Source organism: Crocodylus porosus, unplaced genomic scaffold, assembly GCF_001723895.1.
Source record: "Crocodylus porosus isolate Cpor-Errol unplaced genomic scaffold, CroPor_comp1, whole genome shotgun sequence".
Taxonomy (NCBI): Eukaryota; Metazoa; Chordata; order Crocodylia; family Crocodylidae; genus Crocodylus; species Crocodylus porosus.
This window is the reverse complement of record NW_017728931.1, coordinates 59,014,558-59,037,036: the sequence shown is the minus strand read 5'-3', so window position 1 is coordinate 59,037,036 and position 22,479 is coordinate 59,014,558. Positions and strand designations below refer to the sequence as shown.

Here is a 22,479-nt window from a genome sequence, read left to right as displayed (position 1 = left end):
ATTGGTCAAAAAATAAAGCTCAAAGGAGCTACAGCTTCCAGCGTCCAATGCAGTGCTCCAACTTGACCCAGGCAGGTCTGGAGATTGCATTTATTAAAGTTTACAGAAGCCAATCGGTTCCTGCCAAGATAATACAGTTTTAGTTAAGAAATAAATTGGGGGGAGACTGTATCCCATTATATGAAATGAAAATAAGCGTCATTCCAATTCAAATAATTTAATTCTGTAATCCAGAGAGATGTTGCAAAAGTCCAATCCAAAATAAAATGGCAATGCAGTACATACATCAACTGGTAATTTGAGTCACTTGATAAGGAATATATAAAAAATCTATAATAATTATATATCACTTTCTGAGCTAGATATAGTACTTTTGAACTGCTTTGCTATAGTACAATGGCAGTGTTTATAGGGGCTAATCAAAGATATTTTTAACTTGGGCTTGCATTGGCTTTTGCCCAGGACCATGTAACCCAATTTTTAGGGATTCTGAATGCTCAGATTCCAGGTTTTAGATAACTATTGCTTTGTTATATTTCTCTTGCATCATTGAAATATCAAATACATCAAATTTACTCTTTGCTTGTTTGGCCAACGGATCTCTGGGTCTTCTCTAGGATAACTGTCAGAACACTACACTTCGGGGGCAGACAGAAGTGCAGCCCCCCACTGTAACTGAAAGCGCTTTGCAGAAAGCATTCTGAGTCTGTACCTTTTAATTGTAGTGGCAAAGACACTAAAATCTGTAATGAAAACTTCCTTTATCCCAAATAGTTAATACATTTGTGGAGTAAAATAGTTTTTAACTATAATGTAAAAAATAGCAAAAGCCAAAGGTTTTAAACATTCTAATAAAACTGTTTTCTTTTTTCAGTTGCTCAGATTTCACCTTCTCAACTCTTATGATGTTATACTATGCTTATTCCACTGTCATCACAAAGTCCTGCAGCCTAAATATTAAAAAAAAGAAGGGGGGGGGGGAGAATAAACAAAAGAATGAATCTTAAAAACTCTTTTAGGTCTAAACAAGAAAGAAAAAATTCTTCTAAGCCTTCTTTTCAATGTATTCCTTCCTATTATTCCATCCATCTGTTATGATAGGGCTAAGTGAAATCTTGCATTCACTTCCTTTCCATGATCTAGAATTCACCAAGTGTTCACCCACAAATCACTGATTTGTGTCTATGACAACTGGGATTTCACAGTGGTCTCCTGCTTAAGCACCAGTGAAACATAGGGATGATTAGTTTTCAAAATCAGATGAGATCAGATGCATGCCACATTCTTTGCACATCATTAAAGGAACAAAAAAGGCTCCAAGCTTATTTTCAACCCATCTTTACTCTACCATTATAGGTCACCAGTAAAGCACATTAGGTAACCTTTCAGTATATGTAGCTATTTAGAAATACAAGACTGGGAAATTCAAAGCAAGACAGAAACACTTGAACCTATCAGCTAAAGCTCCAGGATTGCTATCCAGGATCAGGGCTGTGAAAAAGCCTCAAATAGAGATAATGTTTTAACAAGTACACTTGCCCTGGAATGATAACTGACCTCAAATACTATAATAAAAGCCAATCGTGCTGCTAAAACATGCCAGAATTGCAGTGTGTAGCCATAGGGCACTGGAGCATGAGGAGGGTCTCGATAGTCTCTGTACCTGAAAAACAAAGAGAACATCATATTTTAAAGATATGATAAAACGCTAGTCTGGATTATGAAAAAATAATTTTGCTCGCTATTCTTTTTTCTATAATGATCTCAATGTCAGGTGCTCTAAATTATAAAAACATTGGCCCAGTTCTCTACTTCAATTCCCAGTGTAAATCATGTATAACTCAATTGAAAAAATAACCAACGCAAGTCTTGCTATTGACTGCCAACAGGACCAGATTCTCACTTAGGGATGTTACCTGCCCAGTGCAAATCCACGTAAGGGAATCAGCTCTGTTGTTTTAAGTAATGTCTTTTGAAAACATAAACACTTAACAAAAAAATTAACAGAGTTTTATGGTAGAATAGGTAGACTTAAGATAACTATAAACCCATTTAAAGCCTATCATATATCAGATACATTCATCTATGGAAAAACTCACTCTATCTGGAGTCTGATTTCATAAGTAAAATGGCAATTCCAAAGCAATTTGACACAAACTTAATCTGAAAGTGAAGGGAAATTTGGCTTCTGCCTAATCTGTTTCCTGCGCAGGATTGAAAACTAGTTATAAAACAATATCAGGAAATGTCACATTAAATAACACTCTTACACATAATCTCTAAACAAGTTTAAAGAACTGAAAAAAGCTACTTGCACAGAAGAAATAAACTGAAAGGTATATTATATCTCTATGATGGGCAATCTGCATTTCCATCTAATGCATGGACTTTTCCGATTCAAGAGGACACTTGACACAAAATAAGCAGGCTAGAGATTTTAGTCAGCACTGAATTCTTATATTCCAGTAGCATCAGTATGAATTGTTTTTGCTGCCAGCTAATTCCCATATGCAGACAAAACATTGATTCTTCAGATGAAAACTGTTTACAAGCAGAATTTTAAAGGACTGCAACAGAAGCACCTGGCTAGAAAATCTAGGTAGAAAAGTACATCAAGTTTCTCATATTTGCTGGAGAAAAAACTTCCATACAATCAGCATGGTATCTCTCCCACAGCAGAAAAAAATCATCTCAGTAATAGTAATGGTAAATTATTAACAGATTTTGTCCACCACCACTACCCTGCTGAAAGCTTAAAAGCTTGCTCTCACATCACACAAATCATACATTGAAATGGAGTCCTGTAGTCTCTTTAGAAATTATTAAAAACTAATTTGCATCCCTTTCAATATCTTTCTTTAAACTGAAGTTAAAATTACCAAGTGTTTCAGCAAAATTCAGGTTTGTTAAGTGTCTTGTGAATTCATTAGAAGGAAGTCAGTCACTCTCTGAATTCCACAAACAGAAATGGATATATTCAATAAGTAAACATACTCTAGAAACCACATAGTTATATCCAAAGATCTTTCAGCAGCATTTTGAATTAACCCACACATACGATAACACAGGGCTAGCACCTACTTTTACTGAAATCACAATCAAAGTCTATCAGTGAGGCTAGACTCCCTTTCTGTATTGTTGTTGGCTCCCACCGCCCCATCTTTATGATGTACAATGATTTTTTATTTAATGGAGGGCCTGGTTCCGTGTCTCATATTTTTTATCATGATAACTTTATTTTTAGTACTGTCGTAGAGTCCCAGAACCCAAGGCTGGAAGGACAAAAGTGAAAGGAAAGATAATATATTGGTATACTTTGCTATTTTTACTATACTAGCCAACTGCCCGTCAAGAATGATGGGGGGGAGGGAGGGGACTGGGATGGAGTGCCGCCACCTAACGCCCCATGCTGCTGCTGTTCTGCCTCTTGCAGGGAGCGGACCCCGGCTCCCCCACCCTCTGTCCAGTCCTTGGAGCAGCTTCAGAATCAGGGCGGTGCTCTCTCACTCTTGGAGCACTCTGATTGGCTGTTTCCGTGAGCCAGTCAGAGTGTGAATAAAGCATTACGGCCAGCTAGACAGACAGACGTAGGCTTTTAAAATATTAGAATACTGTTCCAGCTGTGTTAGTAGGATTTACACCATTTCAGGCCAAATCCTGATACCTCCATCTAGTGCTTACACAGGGAAAACTCCAAGTGACGAAAGGTTCTGTCTACAAAGGATGTAGGATTGGGACTTTTCTGAATGAAAACAATATGTTGCTTGTTTCCTGCTTTTTTAAGATATCAAAAGCAAACTCTGTTTTAATCTGTTCAGTCAATGGTCAGAGACAAGAAATTTTATTCAAAATACCATGGCTAACAATTTGGAACAAAAGCTAAGTACAGACATTCAAAAAGCCCACGGCAGAAGCAGTTTAAGTTTTGCGCTTTACTCTAAGTGCCCTAGATTAGGTGGGGAATGAACAGAACAGATGTTCATCCTTCAGTGGGGAGGTGTGCAGGCTGCTGGCACTGCCCAAGGCCAGCAGGTTGGGGGCGCTCCCACACACCTCCCAGCAGGATGCCAGCCAATGCCAAGCCCAGCTGAGCCGCCAAGCAGCTGGCCACCTCTGATTGGCCAGCATGCCCCTCTCCCCAACTCCACCCCCCTGCTAGTGGCAGGCTGTCAGCGGTGGTGATGGGGGAAAGTGGAGATGCCGGCCCAGCCCCAACCCTGCCCCCCCAGACCTGAGCCAGCACAGCTGGGGGTGGGGGGGGGGCTTCCCTTCCCCACTGCCTGGTCTGGCTGGCCACAGTGACTCCTTTCCCCAGCTCCATCCCCCTCCCCCTGCAAGTGGCTGGCTGGCAGTGGCAGCAGGGGGCAGAGGGAATGAAGGCCCCCTCCATGCAGACTCCTCAGCTGTGCTGGATTGGGTTTGGGGGACTGGGTCTGCACAATGGGGTACTCTGTTCCCCCTCTCCCCCCACTTCTGTTGACAACTGCCAAGGGGGGGGTGGGGCGGCGGGGGGGAGAGAAGCCACACTGGCCAGCCAGGCTGGGCAGTGTGGGGAGGTGGGGACCCCCCACCATGCACCCCCTCTAGCTGAGCTGGCTCGAGTTTGGAGGCGGTGAGGCTGGGGCTGAGGCTTCTGCTCCCTCTCCTCCCTTCCCCCCAGCACTGGCAGCCAGCTGTTTGCAGGGGGGCAGAGCTTGGGGGGAGGACCAGCTCCGGGAAGCCAGTCTGCGCATTGGTAGGGAGAAGCCCTCACAATGTGGGCCCTCCCTATCTGTGCTAGCTCAGGCTGGGACTGTGTCCGGCCAAGGACAGCTCCCCCCTACACCACCCAGCTGCTGCTGGCAGCTCGTGCTGCCCCCGAACTCTGACTCCTCCCTGTAGCTAGCTCTGTGAGAGCCCACTCAGCTGGAGCAGATAAGTGCAACGGAGGCTAGCATGACATCCTGTAAAGAGGGGTTAGTGGGGACCCACAAAGCAGCCTGGGATGCCAAGGGACAGCTCTAGCTGGTGTGGCAAATAGCTGTAACAGTCAGCTCCCACATAAGGTCTAAGACCGATGGGGTATGGATGTGACTTATTGCAAGTTCAAGTGAAATTCACTCCTGTTCACAAAGCCTCAATAAGGTTTATGCACCACTTAAGCCAGCACAATAAGGCTTAAGGGGATTTAGAGGGTCCATACACATCTGCAATTTAATCCTTCATTTAGAGTCAGCTAGATAGCATTACAGTTGGAGTTAGACCCTAGGCTTGTATGAAATCTCCTCCCAAACCTATCAAGACAAATTAAAGGATAAGCAATTATTACCAATAATAGTGACCATTTGTTGTATTGTTTAAAAAAAAGTAATTTATATGCAGATGTAGAGTATCTTTTTGAAGCCTAGCCAATTTCCAGACTCCAAAGATTAAGCCTTCCTCCTACATGTACAGTACAACTGATGTCATGGCTGCTTTCATTCCTTTCATGGGAACTTTCAAAAATACATTTTTTTCATTTCATTTCTTTAATTCTGAAAGATAGTCCAAGCCCAGAATGAATCACGTTGCTTCTATCTGCTGATTTCTTAAAAGAAAAGGGTTATTTGAGGAGATCCTTACCTGCAATATTTCAATGGTGAACCGGAGAATTCACTTCCGTTTGATGCTGGTTCTGAACGGTTTTCAAAGTCAGACACCAGAAACACTGATAAACTGGCATTAACATAGCCAACCATACATCTGAAAGGGAAGAAATACTGCATTCAGAATGCTGAGTCCTTTCTAACAACAAATCCCACCTAGGAGAACATTTTTGTCTGGATTTCCAGACTTTACACTTTAACAGTGACATAATATTTAAAAGGATGTTGGGGTCATTTCTTTCCCCATCATCCCAAATTTACTTCATTTCATACCTTTAGAAAAAAAATTAAAAACAGATTCACATCAACTCCTCTCTCCATTAGCACACCTAAAATGTAACTGGCTCAAAAGACAGAGGAACCTAGTACAAAGGTCATTCTCACAAAACTCAACTTTTCTTTCCCCCTGGACTGTATTTACATTGCAGTGACTTTAGGTTTCCCCTTTATTCAACTTAGATAACTTTATATTTAGTAACCTACCACATACCCCCTGGCCAATGTCATTTCTTTCCTCCCCCATACCCTCAACTAATACATCAGATGTGATTCTGCAAAAATGGCGACCCTGACTCAAATTCAACCACCTTTAGGTGGGTAAGTAGCACTTAGATAGCTATTTTTTATCCAGGAGTTGGCATTTTAGGGCATTTACACATATTTAGCTCTAGCACAACTCATCCTGTCCTTCTGAACATGATCAGAAAGATCTTTTCCAGCTACTTATGCTCTGTAGTGATTTTATGTTACCTGGTAGCCATGTGCATGTCCAAGTACCATGAGGATGGCCCATGATGGCTTTGGCCCAGGTGGTTTTACTGACCTGGCAGAGAAGATTCCCTTCTTCTCAGCCTTGAATGACTAGGTATAGTTAGAGGGTGGAGACCTGTCCATTGCACTGTGGGCAGACCTCCCTGCAAGGCTTTGCTACAGGGCCCCCTGGTAGGGTCTACTACAGGGCCTCTCAATGGGAAGATATCAGCTACACAATTTATGTTGATGGGGGATTGTTCACAGGCTTTCCCTCTAGCTTGCTTCTTTGGTCTTTTGGCTAGAGGCAAGCAAGACTAGGGGCATCTGAAATCCAAGGTCTCTGGGCTTGGGACTTGTACACAGGGTGCCTGCCATGGATTTGGGAGCATCTGAAGTCCAGACTGAAGCATCTGGGAGGTAGGATACTTGCTGGTAGTAGCATCACACAGACTTGAATGATTGAGCTCTACTCACCTGACAGAATTTGGAAGTGATTTGGTTGATTGGGACCAAGACACGAAATTAAACACCCTCCCAAATTTAGGTGCCAAAAAACCACAACTGGGGGAAAACAGCTTTCTAACCATGAGGCAGAAACTATCCCACACCTGTCTAGCTGTATTATCTAATGACTATTAAATACAAAATGGTATTGGGAACAGAAGCAGAAGCCAGAAACCAAGCCCCTGGCTCTCCCTTCCAGAGCAGTATTCATCTCAGAGCTCTTTCCCCCTGGGGTCTACTCCCCTTCTGGCCCCATATTTTCTCCTTGTGGCTGCTTAATGGGGTAGTTTCAACAGGAAGGGTACTCTTGGTAATGCCTAGCCCATGGCCTGGGGACAAAGACACTTGTCTGGGAAGTGGGGGATGCAGATTCAAACCTCCTGTGGATAAGACAAACCTAGAATCTGAATCTCCCTAGTGCCCTAATTACTAGGTTAGCGGGCTAAAAGTGGGATTGCAGGGGTGATGTGTAGGGGGTGTATGGGGGTGCACGTGCACCCCTTGAGAGCACCGGTGCACCCCCTGCCAGGCCGTGCTCCCTGTTTGGCTGGTGGGCAGAGGGGCAGGCGGGAGCACCAATGCCCATCCTCTGAGCACTGGCCGGGGAGCAGGGCCATCAGCAAAAGCAGCGGTGCCACTTCCACAGAACTTTCATGGTGAGTGAGATCGGCCGCGGAAATGACTGGAAGTGGCCAAGGCCATGGCCGCTTTCATGGTGAGTGAGATTGGTCACCGGGGGGCCCCCCCTCCCCCTGGTTGCTGACTGGTGTCAGGGGAGGAGCCCTTTAAGATGCACCAGACACCCATGTGGGAGTGTGTCCCTTTCTTCCATTTTGTGCAAATTACACAGATATTACTGTATATCTCTTTTTGCAAGAGGAGAAGAATCTAAAATTTACATACACAAAATGCTACAGGCAGTCCTCGACTTACAATGTTTCAAGTTACAATGCTTCACACTTACACCATTTATAAGTTGACACCCTATTTCAACTTTACAATGCTTGATCCAATGCCACGCCATGCCAGCGAACAAGTTTGCTGTGTCACCTACCTCCCTGGAGAACATCTGTCCAAACTTCCTTGGACACTTTTTTTAAGAAACCAGACAAGACTCCAGAAAAACCTGCAGCCAAGACTCCTGAGAAGACTCCTACCAAGAGCCCTTCAAAAAGTCCAGCAAAGTCACCTCAAAGAAGTCCTTCCAAATATGATTGCTATTTATAATATAAATACATTAATGTAGCCATATTACTCATTTATAATTGGGTACAAAATTCTGGGTTATTTTTGGTGAAAATAGGGTATTGTGCCTTGGTTCAGGAACCAATTCCCTCATTTATAACATTGTTTCCTACAGGAAAATCAGTTCTGAGGTACAACGTTTTGACTTAAGATGTAGTTTTCAGGAACCAACTGTATTTCTAAGTCTGCAGACTGCCTGTAATTATATTGCTCAAGTGAGCTGTGTAAATGGTTCTTACCCACCTAAAATTGAAGTAGGATTTGAACTCCTATCACAAAAAATATAATGAAAATTAAAATGGTTTCAGAGATGGGCAACAAAATTATTAGAAGCATCATCAGACCTTAGTACCAGGACAGGTTGAAAGGACAGAGTGTGGTTAGCTTAGAAAGGAGATGACTGAAAGCTAACTTAATAGAGATTCACAAAATAATGAATGGGACAGAAGATAAGGGCTCCTATTTACAGTTTCATAATACAAGAACCAATGAAGACAAAAGGCAATGCATATATTTGAAGCTCATAAAGGAAATACATTTTCATACAGTTCAGAATTAACTTGCAGAACTCACTGCTACCAGATATCACTGAAGCTAAAAACTTGTTAAAATCTAAGCAAGGTTTAGACACTTCTTTCAGGGGAGAACATGTATAGCTATACTAGAAAGGTTTGGGGTTTTTTTAATAGGAGACACAGAGCTCTGCTTCCTGACCTACACTAAAAATGATGGTGATCAGGAACAATCCTGCCCTTTGGGCAAACTATTCTAAAAATGTTAACTGGTTCTGGCCATTGTAAGACAGGAGATATCAGACCTTGAGTGCAAAGTTGTGTGTTTCTTTATGGCTCTGGAACACAAACTTATAATGGCAGGGTCAATAATAATGTGGAACAAAGGAATTCTGGGAGAGCTGGCTAGTTCAACTCCAGTGGTAGTATAACAGGATAAACCTAATAGTATTGTGATTGCTCTACTTTGCACTAGGCACATGTGGAAAAGTCTAGTTAAACTTGTATACTATTGAACACTATGACGCTGAAGAAGCTTTACTTCTACAGATGATCAGGTGAGAAAGAACCAGAGATATCAACACTTTCTCAGGCACATCTCCACCATAAGTGCCACCTTCCCAAAGTGCCTAGACACATGCAACACATCTGATCCAAATCAGCTTCACATCTAAAAGCAAAGCAAAGACCACCCATAAAACTTGACATGGACAAAATAAACAAATGTGGAAAACCAGCTTACTTTTGCTTTCATTACTCTAGAACTGTGCTAAACAGGAATCATGTTTAAACTTGCTTTCCAGTACAGAAAGGGATAAAACGTGAAATAAAACATGAAATACAAAATCCTGTTACAACCTATACTGTCTTCAGGGGCAAGGACACCCATCTAGTCCATGTTCTGTTGAAATATAGTATACAAAATCCTATTGATTTTGGTTTGCTGTAGTCAGCAGCCCTAGGAAACCTGATTTGATTCTTGAAAACTCATTTCAGGACATTTCTAGCATTATATCATAGGCTGTGCTATGTATTACCATTATTACTGCTCAGAGTTACCAAGTCAGCAAGGCTCACACATCTCCACATCCTTATTTCAGTTTGTTTGGGCAAATATGCAGTAAGACTGAACTGCACTCATTCTCACTTGGATGGTTTTCTTTATGAACAATAAGACTGGCATTCATTTTAAATATAAGCTTAAATTCAGTGGTAAATTTGGGTTTGAACATTATTAACAACTTAGCTTTGAATCACAGCCTGTGTCCAGAGCATTAAGTATACTATTTTTTTAGCATCAATTGGTGTCATATGGGCTGAATTTATAATTTTTCTTGGAAGAATAAAAAACCCCAAACCCTAAGAGACTTTGTGCTAGATATTCCAGACCTCTGAGTTGCAGAAATTGGGTATGCATGTAGACTTTTAGAATTGTCTCTACTTTTGTGTGGGCACTAATTTAGTATCAGTGTCTTTGATGTTGACAAATAAAGGCTTTTAGGAAAAAATAGATTGTGTGGTTTACAAGTGGTTTATTCAGAGAGTCTCTGCAAGATTATCAAAACATTGTTTAAAAGGTTGAAAAAATGTATATTTAAGATGTGTTTTCTTAAGTAAAGTCAGTACCTCTAAAGTCTAAACCAAACTAGCTGGAGAACAATAGCATTATATTTACTTCCTTATAAAATGTAATTTCAAAATGCATTTTCTGCCACTTTAATATGAAAGAAATTTATAAAACAGAAGAGTTGACATTGCATGAATACTCTGTGAGTATTCTCAGTGGCAGCAGAGGGATGCACCTCTCAAACAAGGACTGACATCAGACCTAACACTTTACCAACTGAAGGATTCCTTACAACTGTTTATGGAAACTGAATTTTTTTTCCCTCTCGGCATCTACAGAAATATCAAGTTCTTGACAGCATAACAAGCTAGCAACAGTGCCAATCGCATACTTTCACTTCAGCTGCTCATTTCCCAACAGTCTGATTACATATCCAAATATGGCAAAAGCAACAACAACAACAAAAAAAGAACCCTCCCACTTCTTTACCAGGGAAGGAAAATAAATCTACAAAATGAAATATATGCCTGATAGCAGGATCCAGGCTAACTTACTATGTTTCACTTAGCTTGCTTAGCTCATTTCTTTTAGTGCAGTAGAGTGAGCACTGGTAGAGCAGCAAGAAACTGATTTTGGTCTCAGACATTCTAATATAAGAGCTGTGTTTAAAAAAATTCAATTACTTTGTGCAGTAAATAACAACTCACTCTATTATGTTGGAATTGCTTCCTCTTAGTTGTCTGCATTTTTTGTACATAAAGGCCTATATAAGAGAAAGGAGGCTTTGTGAATAAGCTAACTATTAAAGGTCCGATCCACAGCTGGTGAAAATCAGTGTAGTCTAATGACTACAAAGGAGCTTCACTGATTTATGCCAGCTGAGAATTGAAATTTCACATATTGATTATGGTAACACAATGTTACTGAATCCACTGAAATCTCTATAACCCATCTGGAACTTTTTTTCTTAAGTTAAGACTATAAATTTCAGTTACCTATTAAACTGTATTAATGATGTGCAATCTGTACCTACCCAGAACATTCTGATGAATGGAATTGGTAAACATGGAGACAGCAATGTTATATTTGTCTGTGTTTCAAGGGAACAGAGATTTTAATCCATGTTGCTGTTCTTAAAGAAAACTCACTTTTGTCCAGCTTCTCCTTGGCCTGCACAAGGTCCATATTTGTAAGCGTAAACTAGCCGAGGGATGAAGTCTGAAGTCACAGCTATAACAAATGCATTTGTGATAACAGAAAGAATTCCAATGCCTTCCAGAATTCCATACCAGATTCCTATTCAATAAAGAAAACACGTTAATTGGAGGAATATAATGAATAATGAAGTTCAAATATTGCAGGCTGCCTTCTTGAGAGTATTTGATCGTTCTCATTTCAGTCATTTAGCATACTGGTGTTCAACCTTCTGGTCCCATGGGCTGGATGAGTGGCCACCCAGCGTGGGGTCAGTCCAAGGTGTCAGGCTGTGCACCAGAACTGGTTGTGGACTGACCCTTGCACTGCCCTAACACCACACCACACCACATGCTGACCCAGCCCTTAGCACTGAATCTGATCGTAGAGCAACCCCCAAGCTGGTGCAATTCAGGGCTGTGTCATCTGGCCTGCTGGGCTCCCCACAGGTCCAAAAATTAAGCAGTCAGGGAGTAGAGCAGAGACAGTGTTAACTGCTGCAGCTTCCAGAGACACTTCCAGAACTGCAGCAATTAACAGTATTATCACTCCTTTACTGCCAAATTTCTGGACATGTAGGGAGATCTCTGGGCCGGATGACATAGCCCCAAAGGTCAGATTTGGCCTGCATGCCAGAGGTTGACCACCACTGATTTAGCAAGTCTCTTTTTTGAATCACCATCAAACATCTAGGCAAACATGAATCCATGTATTTGAATGTAATGAGATGTGGATAAGGAAGAGAATAATTTCACAGCTGAGTAGAACTGATCAGAAATTTTGCAACAAAACCTTTTTTGGGGGACAGACAAGGATACATTATTGAAACAGAAATTTTTTGTGGAAGCATAACTAATTTCAACAAAATTTTCATCAGGAAGGTTTTTAAAGTCCAGCATGGAATTTCTGATCAGAAAGACACCACCCTATAACAGCCTAGTATTTAAGGCAGGGGTGGGCAAAATATGGCCTGCAGGCTGTATCTGGCCCACCAATTGAGTCTATCTGGCCCATGGCACCAGCAGAGGCTGAAGCCAAAAAGCTGCCACCCATCCAGGGGCAGGATAGCAATTGGTTGCCTACGGGCAGAGGCTCCAGCCTCTACTGACATGGCAGGGGACACTGGGTGCAAGCAGCCCTGCCTGCCTGGCACCACATGGCATTCTGGGAGATGGAGTCTGACCCTGTGGTGCAGTATGGGTAGGTGGGCAGGACTGTTTCCACCCAGCCTCCCCCATGGTACAGCAGAGGTTGGAGTCCCATCTGCCTGCCAGGCACCATGTGGCAGGGAGGGTGGGCAAGGAGGGGAACTGACCCTCCCACCCTGGCCTCCCCTGTTGGGGTCTGCACAGCGGGCGGGGGCAGGGCAAGAGGTGGGGGCATTTTTCCCCTCTTGCAGCCCAGCTCTGTGGGGCTGTGAATGCCATGACCCCACCCTCGGCGCAGCATGGCTCTCAACCACATTCTTGTCTGCAGGTGTCAGCCAAACTGGGAATGGTGGGGATGGGGGGAAGGCAGGGAGAAGCAGAGAGAAGAAACTACAGCCCTGGGTGGGCTCATGCTTCCCCTGCTACTCTGGTGCCAGCCTTAGACCAGCTAAGGGGAGTTCATATATGTGTGTGAGGGTGAGAGTGAAAATGAGTGTGAGAATGTGTGTGTTTGTGAAAGAGAGAGTGCATGTGTGTGAGTGACTGTTTGTGTGCACATGCATGGCCTGCAACAGCTCACCAAAACTTGTTAAGTGGCTCTCCTGCCCAAATAATTGCTTACCCCTGAGTTAAAGTACTCAGCTGTGTCCTGAAAGACAAACTGAAGTCAAAGCAGGAACTAGAACCTGGATTTACCATGGTCTGACTGAATGCTCTAGCCAGTGGGATACTACTGCCTATTCTGGAGTAGTCTCTCCAATTCTTATGTTTTTCATAAACAATTTTGCATATCTATTATTTGAAGGGTCTATTATATGTTCTATAATAAAACAAACAAAAACATTTCTAAAACTTCTGCTGATTTTTATCTCATTTTATTTCGATTTTTTGTTTCCCAGCCAGCACTACAGCTGAGCGATTTCCTACCAAAGCAATGATGTTTACAGTTGTATATACACTGCCAGCATGAGCCCTAATCACCTGGCACTAGAATAAAGATCTAGTTAACTTGTGAGTATGCAACAAGACATCCCAAAGGATGAGCCTTAATATAGGCAGCCAAGCATATTCATCATGCCTGAATGGTGAGGGTATAAATTGCAGCCAAGAACACTGACATAGCTTCTTCCTGAGCTTCCATGTTTGTGGTGGAAGAGATGTGTCATTGGTTATTCAGTGCTACAATCAATTTGTTTTAAAAATGTAGTAAATAAGTCCCCAAATACTTATGACACAGGGGACACATCTACATGAGATACTTACTGCGGAGTTGCCTAATTAACTCCATGGTAAAGCATCTCTACGCATGCAGAGCTATTAGGCCTGAGTAAACTAATAACTCCACTGTAGGTTAGTACTGCCAGATACAAGTACTATCCTACGGCAGAGTTACTTACTTTGCCAGCTGGCAGGTAGCCCCTGCTCTGAAGCACTCTCATGACTCGGCCAGCCCTGACAGCTAGCTGCACACCAAAGCACCCTCCTGCCCCAGCTAGCCCCTTTGCAGCACATTGAGCTGGATCAGAGCAGCCCTGGGCTGACAAGCTGACCCTGAAACCTCCTGCCAGGGACAGGACCATTAGAGAACTGAAAAAAAAGACCACAGAGCAAAATTAATTTTATTTTCTTGTTTTACTTAACTTTCAGAAATAAAAAATAGTTCCCTTGGTTGTCCCAATCCAGTCCATGGCTTCATTCATTCATTCATTCACCCATTCATTCAGGAAACTGAGGAAAGGCAGAATTGTCTGAATTAAGGCTTCTTCCCCTACTGACCCCTTGTAAACAACATTGAATAAGTGTATCTAAATGCAGATTCCTGTGATCCCACAAAATAAGAATTTCTGGGCAAAGTACTAGAAGTCTGTTCCGCTGGTTTTTGTTCAAGAATGATGGGAAATCATTTATGATGAATAAAACCCATAGACCAAATAATTACTTGTAGAGTATATAAGTACAAAAAATCCTCTTAAGAGGAAATACTCTAAGATTTGTCTTTAAAGTCTGCTCAGATCTGCAGATGACACCTCTTAAAGCATCCTGACTTAAGAGACCATCTTAAGTGAATGTAATGAATAACATTTGGTTCATCACTTCTTAGATGATCACTTCTAGGCAAACACTTCTGTTAAGTAAAGAATTATTTACAGTCCTTCATATAGTCATGTAAAAGAAGTTTTATTATCTTTCATATTGAAAAGTGAGAGCTCCAAGTGCCAGATTCCTATACCCTTAGCTGTACTTGTCACACTTTACCCTGCAAGTAATCCCACTGAAGCCAACAAGACTATTCATGACACCTTGATATGACAAATGATCCCTGTTCATCAAAGCAGTTAAATACATGTTCAGGTTTAGGTACATTCTTAAATCCCATTAACTTTAATGAATTTGAAAGCCATTTTAACTGCTTTGCTGAACTGGGGCCAAAAAAAGTATTGTTCACTGTGAAAAAGGGTCTTAAATGTTTCCTTTTTCCTAAGTGGTTATTCTTAACATCTCATTTGAAATTAGAATGACCGTGACTGATAGAAAGTTGTGAAAAAAAAAGAACAATAATTGTTACTTGGCAGCTGGGGGCTTACCAACTCTGAATCAATATAGCCACTCAGTTGATCCTCTGCCCCACAGTTAATTCTGAAATATTTGCAAAAGACTCCTCATTTACCCAAAGAAACTTGTCTGCTTATGCCAGATCAACATGGCTACAACCAACATCCCCTTCTGTGAGCATGAGGCTCATTCTCTTAATAAGTCAATGAGGGGAACTCACTGTATTTGAAGTGAAGAGAATTACATGCTATAGAGAAGGTGTGTCTATTAAAAGAAAAAGCCAGCAGAGAATATGAAACACCTCTTTTTAAAATCTTGACTGCTAAGTCAACCATGAAGTCATTACAAGCATATTTTTCAGTGTAGATTAGTTGGTGACAACATTAAGAGGGCATTAGATATTTGAAGCTTTCTGTATGGAAAAAAAGAATTCCATCATTCTAATATAATAAAAATTTTAGTCTGTTTGTCTGTCTGTCTGTAATGCTGACTGAAACAACCAATCAGAATGCTCTGCACAGACACATATGGTGGAGCGCTGCCATGACGGCAGGGACTGAAGGGCCGGAGCTGGGTGGCCCTTTCTCCCCCCCCCCGGCCCTACTCCTTGGAGGCAGAGGGGGATGGTGGGGACAGACTGGCATGGCAGAGTGCCGCCATGACAGCAGAGATGGAGGGGACAGAGCGGGGTTGTGAGGCCAGCGGTGCTGGCCTTGCCATGCCCCCAGCCCTGTTCCTTGGATGTGGTGGCAATGCGGGGTGCTGGCAGCTCAGGACTGGCCTCGCCCTTCTGCTCTGGCCTTGCTGCTGCATCCAAGGGGTGGGCTCACTGTTCCTTGGAGGCAGCAGTGGCACTGGCCAGCTTCACCCCCGCTGTCAAGGCAGAGCTCCATCCCCAGCAGAGGGGATGCAGGGGATGGCAGGGATGGACTGACAAGGCACAGCATCACCATGATGGAGGTGATGGAGTGCGGGGGTGAGGCCAGCATCCCACACTGCCGCTGCCTCCAAGGAGCAGGGCCGGGGTGGGAGGGAGGCCAGAACACCTCATGGATGTGGTGGTGGCATGGGGTGCTCGTGTTGGGGATGGTGGGGCAAGCTTCCCCCCCCACTCCTGGAAGGTGGCAGCAGCAAGGGATCATGGGCAGTGGTGATCTGTCCCTGCTCGCCTCCCCTGGCAGGGAGGGGGAGGTGGCAGGGAAGACGGGAGGAAGGGAGGGGGAGCGGGATGGGGGAGTTCCGGTGGCAGTGCCCCCCCACAGCCACCATGCCCCCCTCCCTGCTCCCACCACCCAGCCCTGAAAACAGCTGGCAGAGACGGGAAAGTGGCGGGGAGGAGAGAGGGAAGGATGTTGCATGTGGCTGGACATGGACCAGCAGCAGTGAGGGCCACTGGGTGTCAGCGGCCGCCACCGTGTGCAAACTTACCTCCACCCCTGTTCCTGGGAGCCAGTGGTGGTGTGGGTTGGAGCAGCAGGGGGTGTGGGGCCATACTGGGAGTGGCAGAGGGTGAGGGAGGGGCCCACAGGGCTGGATGGGAGGACAGAGGGGATGCGGGGGTGGGGGTGCATGGGGCTGGGGATGGAGCGGCAACACTGTGGGGTGCTGGGTGGTGGCATTCCATCTCCACCCTCCCCCCCGCCCATTATCCATGATGGGCCATTTGCTAGTTATTTATAATGAGAATGATACCTAAAATCAAAGACACTTCCTTTCATGCCACTGAATTGTTAAGTGAGCAGTTCCATCCAATTACCAATATTTTGTCTTTAAAAAGAGACACAAACTCACCTATATCTTTGGCTCTTGAAGCTAATGGTCGCCTCCATTGTGTTACAAATTTGTATGCATCAAGCCGGATTTCAATAATATTGTTAAGTAAGGCCAGAAGTGGTGCCAGTGGAAAAGCTGCCACAAAGATGGTTGTGAATCCAAACTGAAGAACTAGGAAGGGAAATCAAAGGTTGCAGGGTTTTTCATATTTAATTTCAAGACATTATCCAAAGTGCTAAGCTACCCAACTGTCACATAGCTATTACATTTGTTTCTTATATTGTCTAATAGTGGCAGCAATATAGCCATTTATTTTTTCCCAAATCAGCCACAGTCACAGAACAAACAAATGAATTTCCCAAGTCCTTAGACAATCACATCACCTTTAAGAAAAATGTTGATGAACTGGGCATTTTAGAGTGGCTTCCTGATCTGCCTAGCATTTTTTTTTACATCAGTGGAAGCTGATGTTGCACAGCACTTCCAGAAAGGATGTCTCTGGACTTTGATAATATTGATGTAACAGTTTAGATCCTTCTCAGAGTAGCTAATCCCCTACAACTCCTTCTAATTTCAGTGGAACTGCACCAGGACTCAGCTATTTATTGCATGTGCAGCTCACTTGAGTAAGACAAGGTTCTTTTTTGTTTCCAATGAAAGCAGAGTTTGTTAAAAGTAGTCTACTCAATAACCTTCCCTATAAATTGTAGTTAGTAAATGCTAATGACTTTTCACTATACTCAATCATACAGCTATGTGCCATATAAGAAAGTAAGACCTCAAAGGAATTTTCTTTATCAGAATAAATAGTGGATGTCTAAGCATATGGTGAAGTTGAAGGAGTAAGAATTTTGGGGCTTTAATTTAGAAACTAACTCGCCTCTCATAAAGCCAACTAGGCAGAAAGGGAATTTCATAAGTCTGGTACCTCACAAGAAGCCCTATTAGAAAGGTTGCCTTGGTTTGGTTCTCAGAAAGTCACCTAACTTGTGATAATGCATCTTGAGTTTCATAGAGCAGCACCCTGGACTGTTGAATAGAACATCAGACTTCTCGCTCCAAGAAATAAATAAATAAAACAACCCCAAAAGATAACACAAAAAAGATAATACCATTACAATCTAGCAGAAAAGAGGGAAATCAGAACATTTTCATACTCATTTCTAGGTATTCATCAAACAGTCCATAAGCATTCATAGGCTGAAGATTGTAGTCCTTTTCCCATTGTGGGAAGCTTGCTTTTCTGTGTGAGCCATGCTCTTGTCGTAACTTTCTTCTGGTCCACCAGTTCTGAATTAATCTACGTATTCAAATACATTTTAAAAAAATCACATTGATTGCTTACTCATCTCAAACAGTAATGATTCACAACTGGATTTTAAATAAGAAGTCAAAATAATGGCAAAGTCAGTACAGATACGTAAGTCTTATGCACATCTACCAGAAGACTCCTAGAGTAGGATTGAGTTTATTATTGACAACTATATCTGATAAAGACAGGGATGGAAGCTGATGAAGACAGGTGGGATCATCCTCTTCACAGTTCCCTTTTCACTTCTAAATCAATGGGGAATATTATAGACACAAATATACACAAATACTCACACAAAAGTGATTGTATTAGTGAGTATATGGGAGAGTTTGGCATTAGAAAACAAAGGGGCTAGCGCCCTGAAAAATATCTTGTGTTGTTTATGAAGGCAGGAGGAACTGCTGGCTTTTTTTTCAGACCTGAGTTGTTATTAAGAAGGGAAGAGAAGCTACACTAGTTTTTATTTATTTGCTTCCTCCTCCTCCCTGCCTATAATAGCAAATTACTTGACTCAATCAGAGCTTGAAGTGGGGGAGGTAAGGTTTTGCTGAATGACAGGCAATGTGTCTTCTGGAACTGAATGTTCAGTAAAATAATGGACAGAGAAACTGTGTGGGCTAATGCTTGTGTACATACTGTTGACAAGGGATTAGCAGACAATGTAACCCCCCTCCCCAACCAACAACCTCATCTCAGCGTGGGAGGAGATTTGATTGGATGTCAGAGAGCATGAATTGCTCCCAGAAGGCCTCCCTTGCCTCATTAGGTCGGGTGACTATTGTGCGTTGAGCTGAAAAAAATAAAATCAATATATTGCTTCTAGGAAAGAAAGGAAGGCAAAGAGCTCCCGGCGGATCCTCTCCTTTGGTTTGCACTTCAGCTGCCTGGCTGGCTAATGGTGGAGAGCTGTACAAGTGAAGAGAATACCTTAAACAATTTAAAACTTTTCCTAGGTTGCTCCCTCCCTTCTTCTAGCTGTAGCTAGTGAGCTATGCTTCCTGGATGCTATGTAGTGACTAGCTGCTTGTTTTTAAGGGTGATGCAGGAATTTTTCCATTGCCCAAATTGGCAGAAGTGTGGTGGGTTTTTCCACTTTCCTTGCAGCTCATGTTCATCCTGTGGTCAACCATAACCCTGAAGTCCCTTTCAGCCATCATGCTGACCAGGACATTTCCTCCTAACTTATATTTATGTTGCTGATTACTTCTCCCCAGATGAAGCACCCTGCATTTATCTTTATTGAACTGCATGCAGTTCCTCCACTCAGTTTTCCAGCTTGTCCAGGTCAGCTTGGATCTGCATCCTGTCTCCTAGCGTGATCGCTTTTCCCCATAACTTAGTATCATCTGCAAACTTGGCTAGCGTGCTTTCCACATCCTCATCTAAATTGTTGATAAAGATGTTGAACAGCATGGGGCCAAGAGCTGAACCCTGCAGGACACCACTGGCCACCTCCCACCAAGATGATACAGACCCCTTTGCATTGACCCCTTTGCATTGCAGAAGTGTAGTTGGGTAAGGGTGTCTATGATTCAAAAGGATTGTTTAACTGCATAAACCTAAGAGGGTTAGTTCCCAGAGGCACACGAAATCTATGATTTTAGCTGGTAGATCTTGAGCCAGTAAGTAGACGCATTAATTCTTCACAGTTTGGGGTGCTCTTTTGTAGTCTCTAAGCCTTATCCCACATGTGTGAAAGTGAGAGGACCAGGTAGTAAGTTGAGGCCTGGCATGAAGACAGGCAGTGGGGTCTACTCTGAATTACTGGTTATGTGTTGGGAATAGTCACCTTGCACTGGACCCAGTTAAAAACCTGAGCATGGCGTACCACCAACGCTCAATGTTAAGTTAATAAAACTGTGGCCTGCTCTTTTAAACACGTGTCATAGCACCTGTCTTTCATTCTCCTGAATGCCTTGATTTGGATGCATACTGTATTTTCTCCTTCTAACTAGAACAACAACCTGAAACCATAGGCTTTCACCTCCAAATCAATCGATAATTTATACTTTATTTCCTCATAGTTTGCATGTTTATTTTTAATGGCATGCCCATGTGAGTGAGCATCAGAGGGGAGCAGAACTGATTCACACTTTCAGCTGAGTATTTAACATCAGTTTTGAATTTGGAGTTCACTCTGTCACTTTACCGACATTCCTCCAGTTTGATCCTTTCCACACCTTTCTTATGCTGCTTGCTCAGTCATGCGTTTTCTCTCTCTCTTAACCTGCTCACATTTGGCTGGCATTGGTTTGGCGAACTCCACAGAAATTTGAGACCTTGAGCTCTGGTGTTTAACTTCTAAAGAGGCTGATGCTTGGATGAAGCTGAAGCTTCACTCGCATTTTCTGCCTTCCTCCTTGTGTGTGTATTAAATCACATAAGCATTAGAAGGATAAACTGGCTATAATACAGGTTTCCCTTGCTTTATGCAGGTTCTGTATGTGCGAATGCACTCTTACACAATGGCTCTTTTTATACCAAAAACTCATTATACGAGAGGGAAATTCACTCCTATGCAATTGGTGTGGTGCAAGCCTGCAGTCAGCTGCTTTGTGTGGTGCATTGTGGGAATGACACACACCAAAATATAGTCTCCTGTGTGGATCTGTGCTCCTCACTCCTTGTCTGTGACATGTGTTTCTGTAGTGGCCATCCCCATTACGATAGTGCCCGGTGCTTGTGTGTTCTGTCTGGTGTTGGTGCGTACCAAAATTGTCTTGTAAAAGTGGTAGAAATGGGTCTGGGGGTCAGTACAGTTGTGGTCTTGGAATGTATCCCTATTTGTTACATTGTTCCCTTTATACAAATTTAAGTTATGTGCCATTTTCCAGGAATGCATGTACTGCATAGTGAGGGAAACCTGTATAGGCCTGGAGAAGTGTGAAGGCATTCCACTGCCAGTATTTGGTCTGGTTTTTATGGAGGATTTTAATAAAATTCTCTTGGATTTGCAGAGCAGAAATCTTTTGAGGTTACGAAAGTCACATAGGAATGAGAGTCTTTGGAGGAGCCTCTGTTTCACCCAGAATTACTTTAGGGGAGTTCAAACCTGAATGGGAAGTCAAATGGCTTCTGAAAAAGTAAATCTGGCATCTCTGACAGGTTGGTTGGAAAGCTTCTGTTATCATCAGCACCAGTGTAGTGCACTGGCTACACTGCCCAGTGACCTACCAGACTGTGGCTGGCCTCTATCCTGAGGCAATTCAGTGGGTATTAAACATGATCAGGGATCTGGGTGTTCTGTTCACTGTGGAAAAATGTGGAATTTCTCATTTCATAGATTTCATAGACATTAGGGCTGGAAGGGACATCATAAGATCATCAGGTCCAGCCCCCTTCCCTAGGGGCAGGAAGTCAGCTAGGGTCAAAGGATCTCAGCAAGATAAGCATCCGAATGTTTCTTGAATGAGTCCAGAGTAGGTGCCTGCAGCACCTCTAGGGGGAGTCTGTTCCAGGCCTAGGGGGCTCGGACAGTTAAATAAGTTTTTCCTTATGTCCAGTCTAAGATGGTCTTGCAGGAGTTTGTGACCATTAGACCTTGTCATCCCCTGGGGTGCTCTGGTGAACAGGTGTTCCCCCAGATCCTGATGTACTTATAGGCTGCCATCAGGTCACCCCTGAACCTGCACTTCTCCAGGCTGAAGAGAACCATGGCTCGCAGCCTCTCTTCATAAGGCCTGCTCTCTTGCCCGCTGATCATGCGCTTGGCTCGCCTCTGGACTCTTTCAAGCTTTTCCACGTCCTTCTTGAATTGTGGAGCCCAGAACTGGATGCAGGATTACTGGCGAAAAATGCAGATTTTCTATTTTAAAGGAGAAAATAATGGATTTTCCCTTTTAAAGGAGAAAAGGTGGGAAACCATGGGTTTTCCTTTGCAGGCTGGCCAAGTTTCAGCTTGCAAGGGGCTGCTTGGGGCTGTGGGGAATGGAAGGAGGGTGAACGGAAGCATGGGGTGTCACATGCATGCGCATAGGTGACTCATAGGGTAGGTACCAGGGGGCACATCCCCCCCCAGAAATTGGCTGCTGCCACCGCTGGCTTCTGCGGGCAGTTGCTGATTGCTGCTCACAAACCTCCCCTCACCCCCCCCACCACTGATGCTGGTTTCTGTGGGCGGTTGCCACTCACCATCCTGCTGCCAATGCCACTGACACTGCAGCCCACAAATTGTGCCCCCCCATCTCAGGAGGCACCAGTCATTCATGTGCGTGCACACATACATATAACAGCCAGGTAGTGTGGAGACCAGCTCCCGCAGCTTCCTCCAGGTAAGTCTATGGGAGGAAGGGCA

General features: G+C 43.3%; 1 protein-coding gene and 1 long non-coding RNA gene across 2 annotated transcripts in view; one reads left to right on the top strand and one right to left on the bottom strand.

Annotated features, from left to right (window-relative positions):
* Nucleotides 1-22,479, bottom strand: part of ANO4 (anoctamin 4) — a 207,776-nt gene that overhangs the window by 3,562 nt on the left and 181,735 nt on the right. Inside the window, exons 21-25 of the mRNA XM_019545137.1 lie at nucleotides 18,031-18,173; nucleotides 16,892-17,044; nucleotides 11,354-11,501; nucleotides 5,602-5,721; nucleotides 1,558-1,663 (exon numbers count right to left, since the gene is read on the bottom strand). Of these exons, the coding sequence (XP_019400682.1) occupies nucleotides 1,558-1,663; nucleotides 5,602-5,721; nucleotides 11,354-11,501; nucleotides 16,892-17,044; nucleotides 18,031-18,173 (670 nt within the window). The remainder of the gene's footprint in view (nucleotides 1-1,557; nucleotides 1,664-5,601; nucleotides 5,722-11,353; nucleotides 11,502-16,891; nucleotides 17,045-18,030; nucleotides 18,174-22,479) is intronic.
* Nucleotides 4,786-22,479, top strand: part of LOC109316799 — a 21,554-nt gene continuing 3,860 nt past the window's right edge. Inside the window, exons 1-3 of the long non-coding RNA XR_002102924.1 lie at nucleotides 4,786-4,796; nucleotides 8,942-8,948; nucleotides 16,488-16,496. This is a non-coding gene — a long non-coding RNA (uncharacterized LOC109316799). The remainder of the gene's footprint in view (nucleotides 4,797-8,941; nucleotides 8,949-16,487; nucleotides 16,497-22,479) is intronic.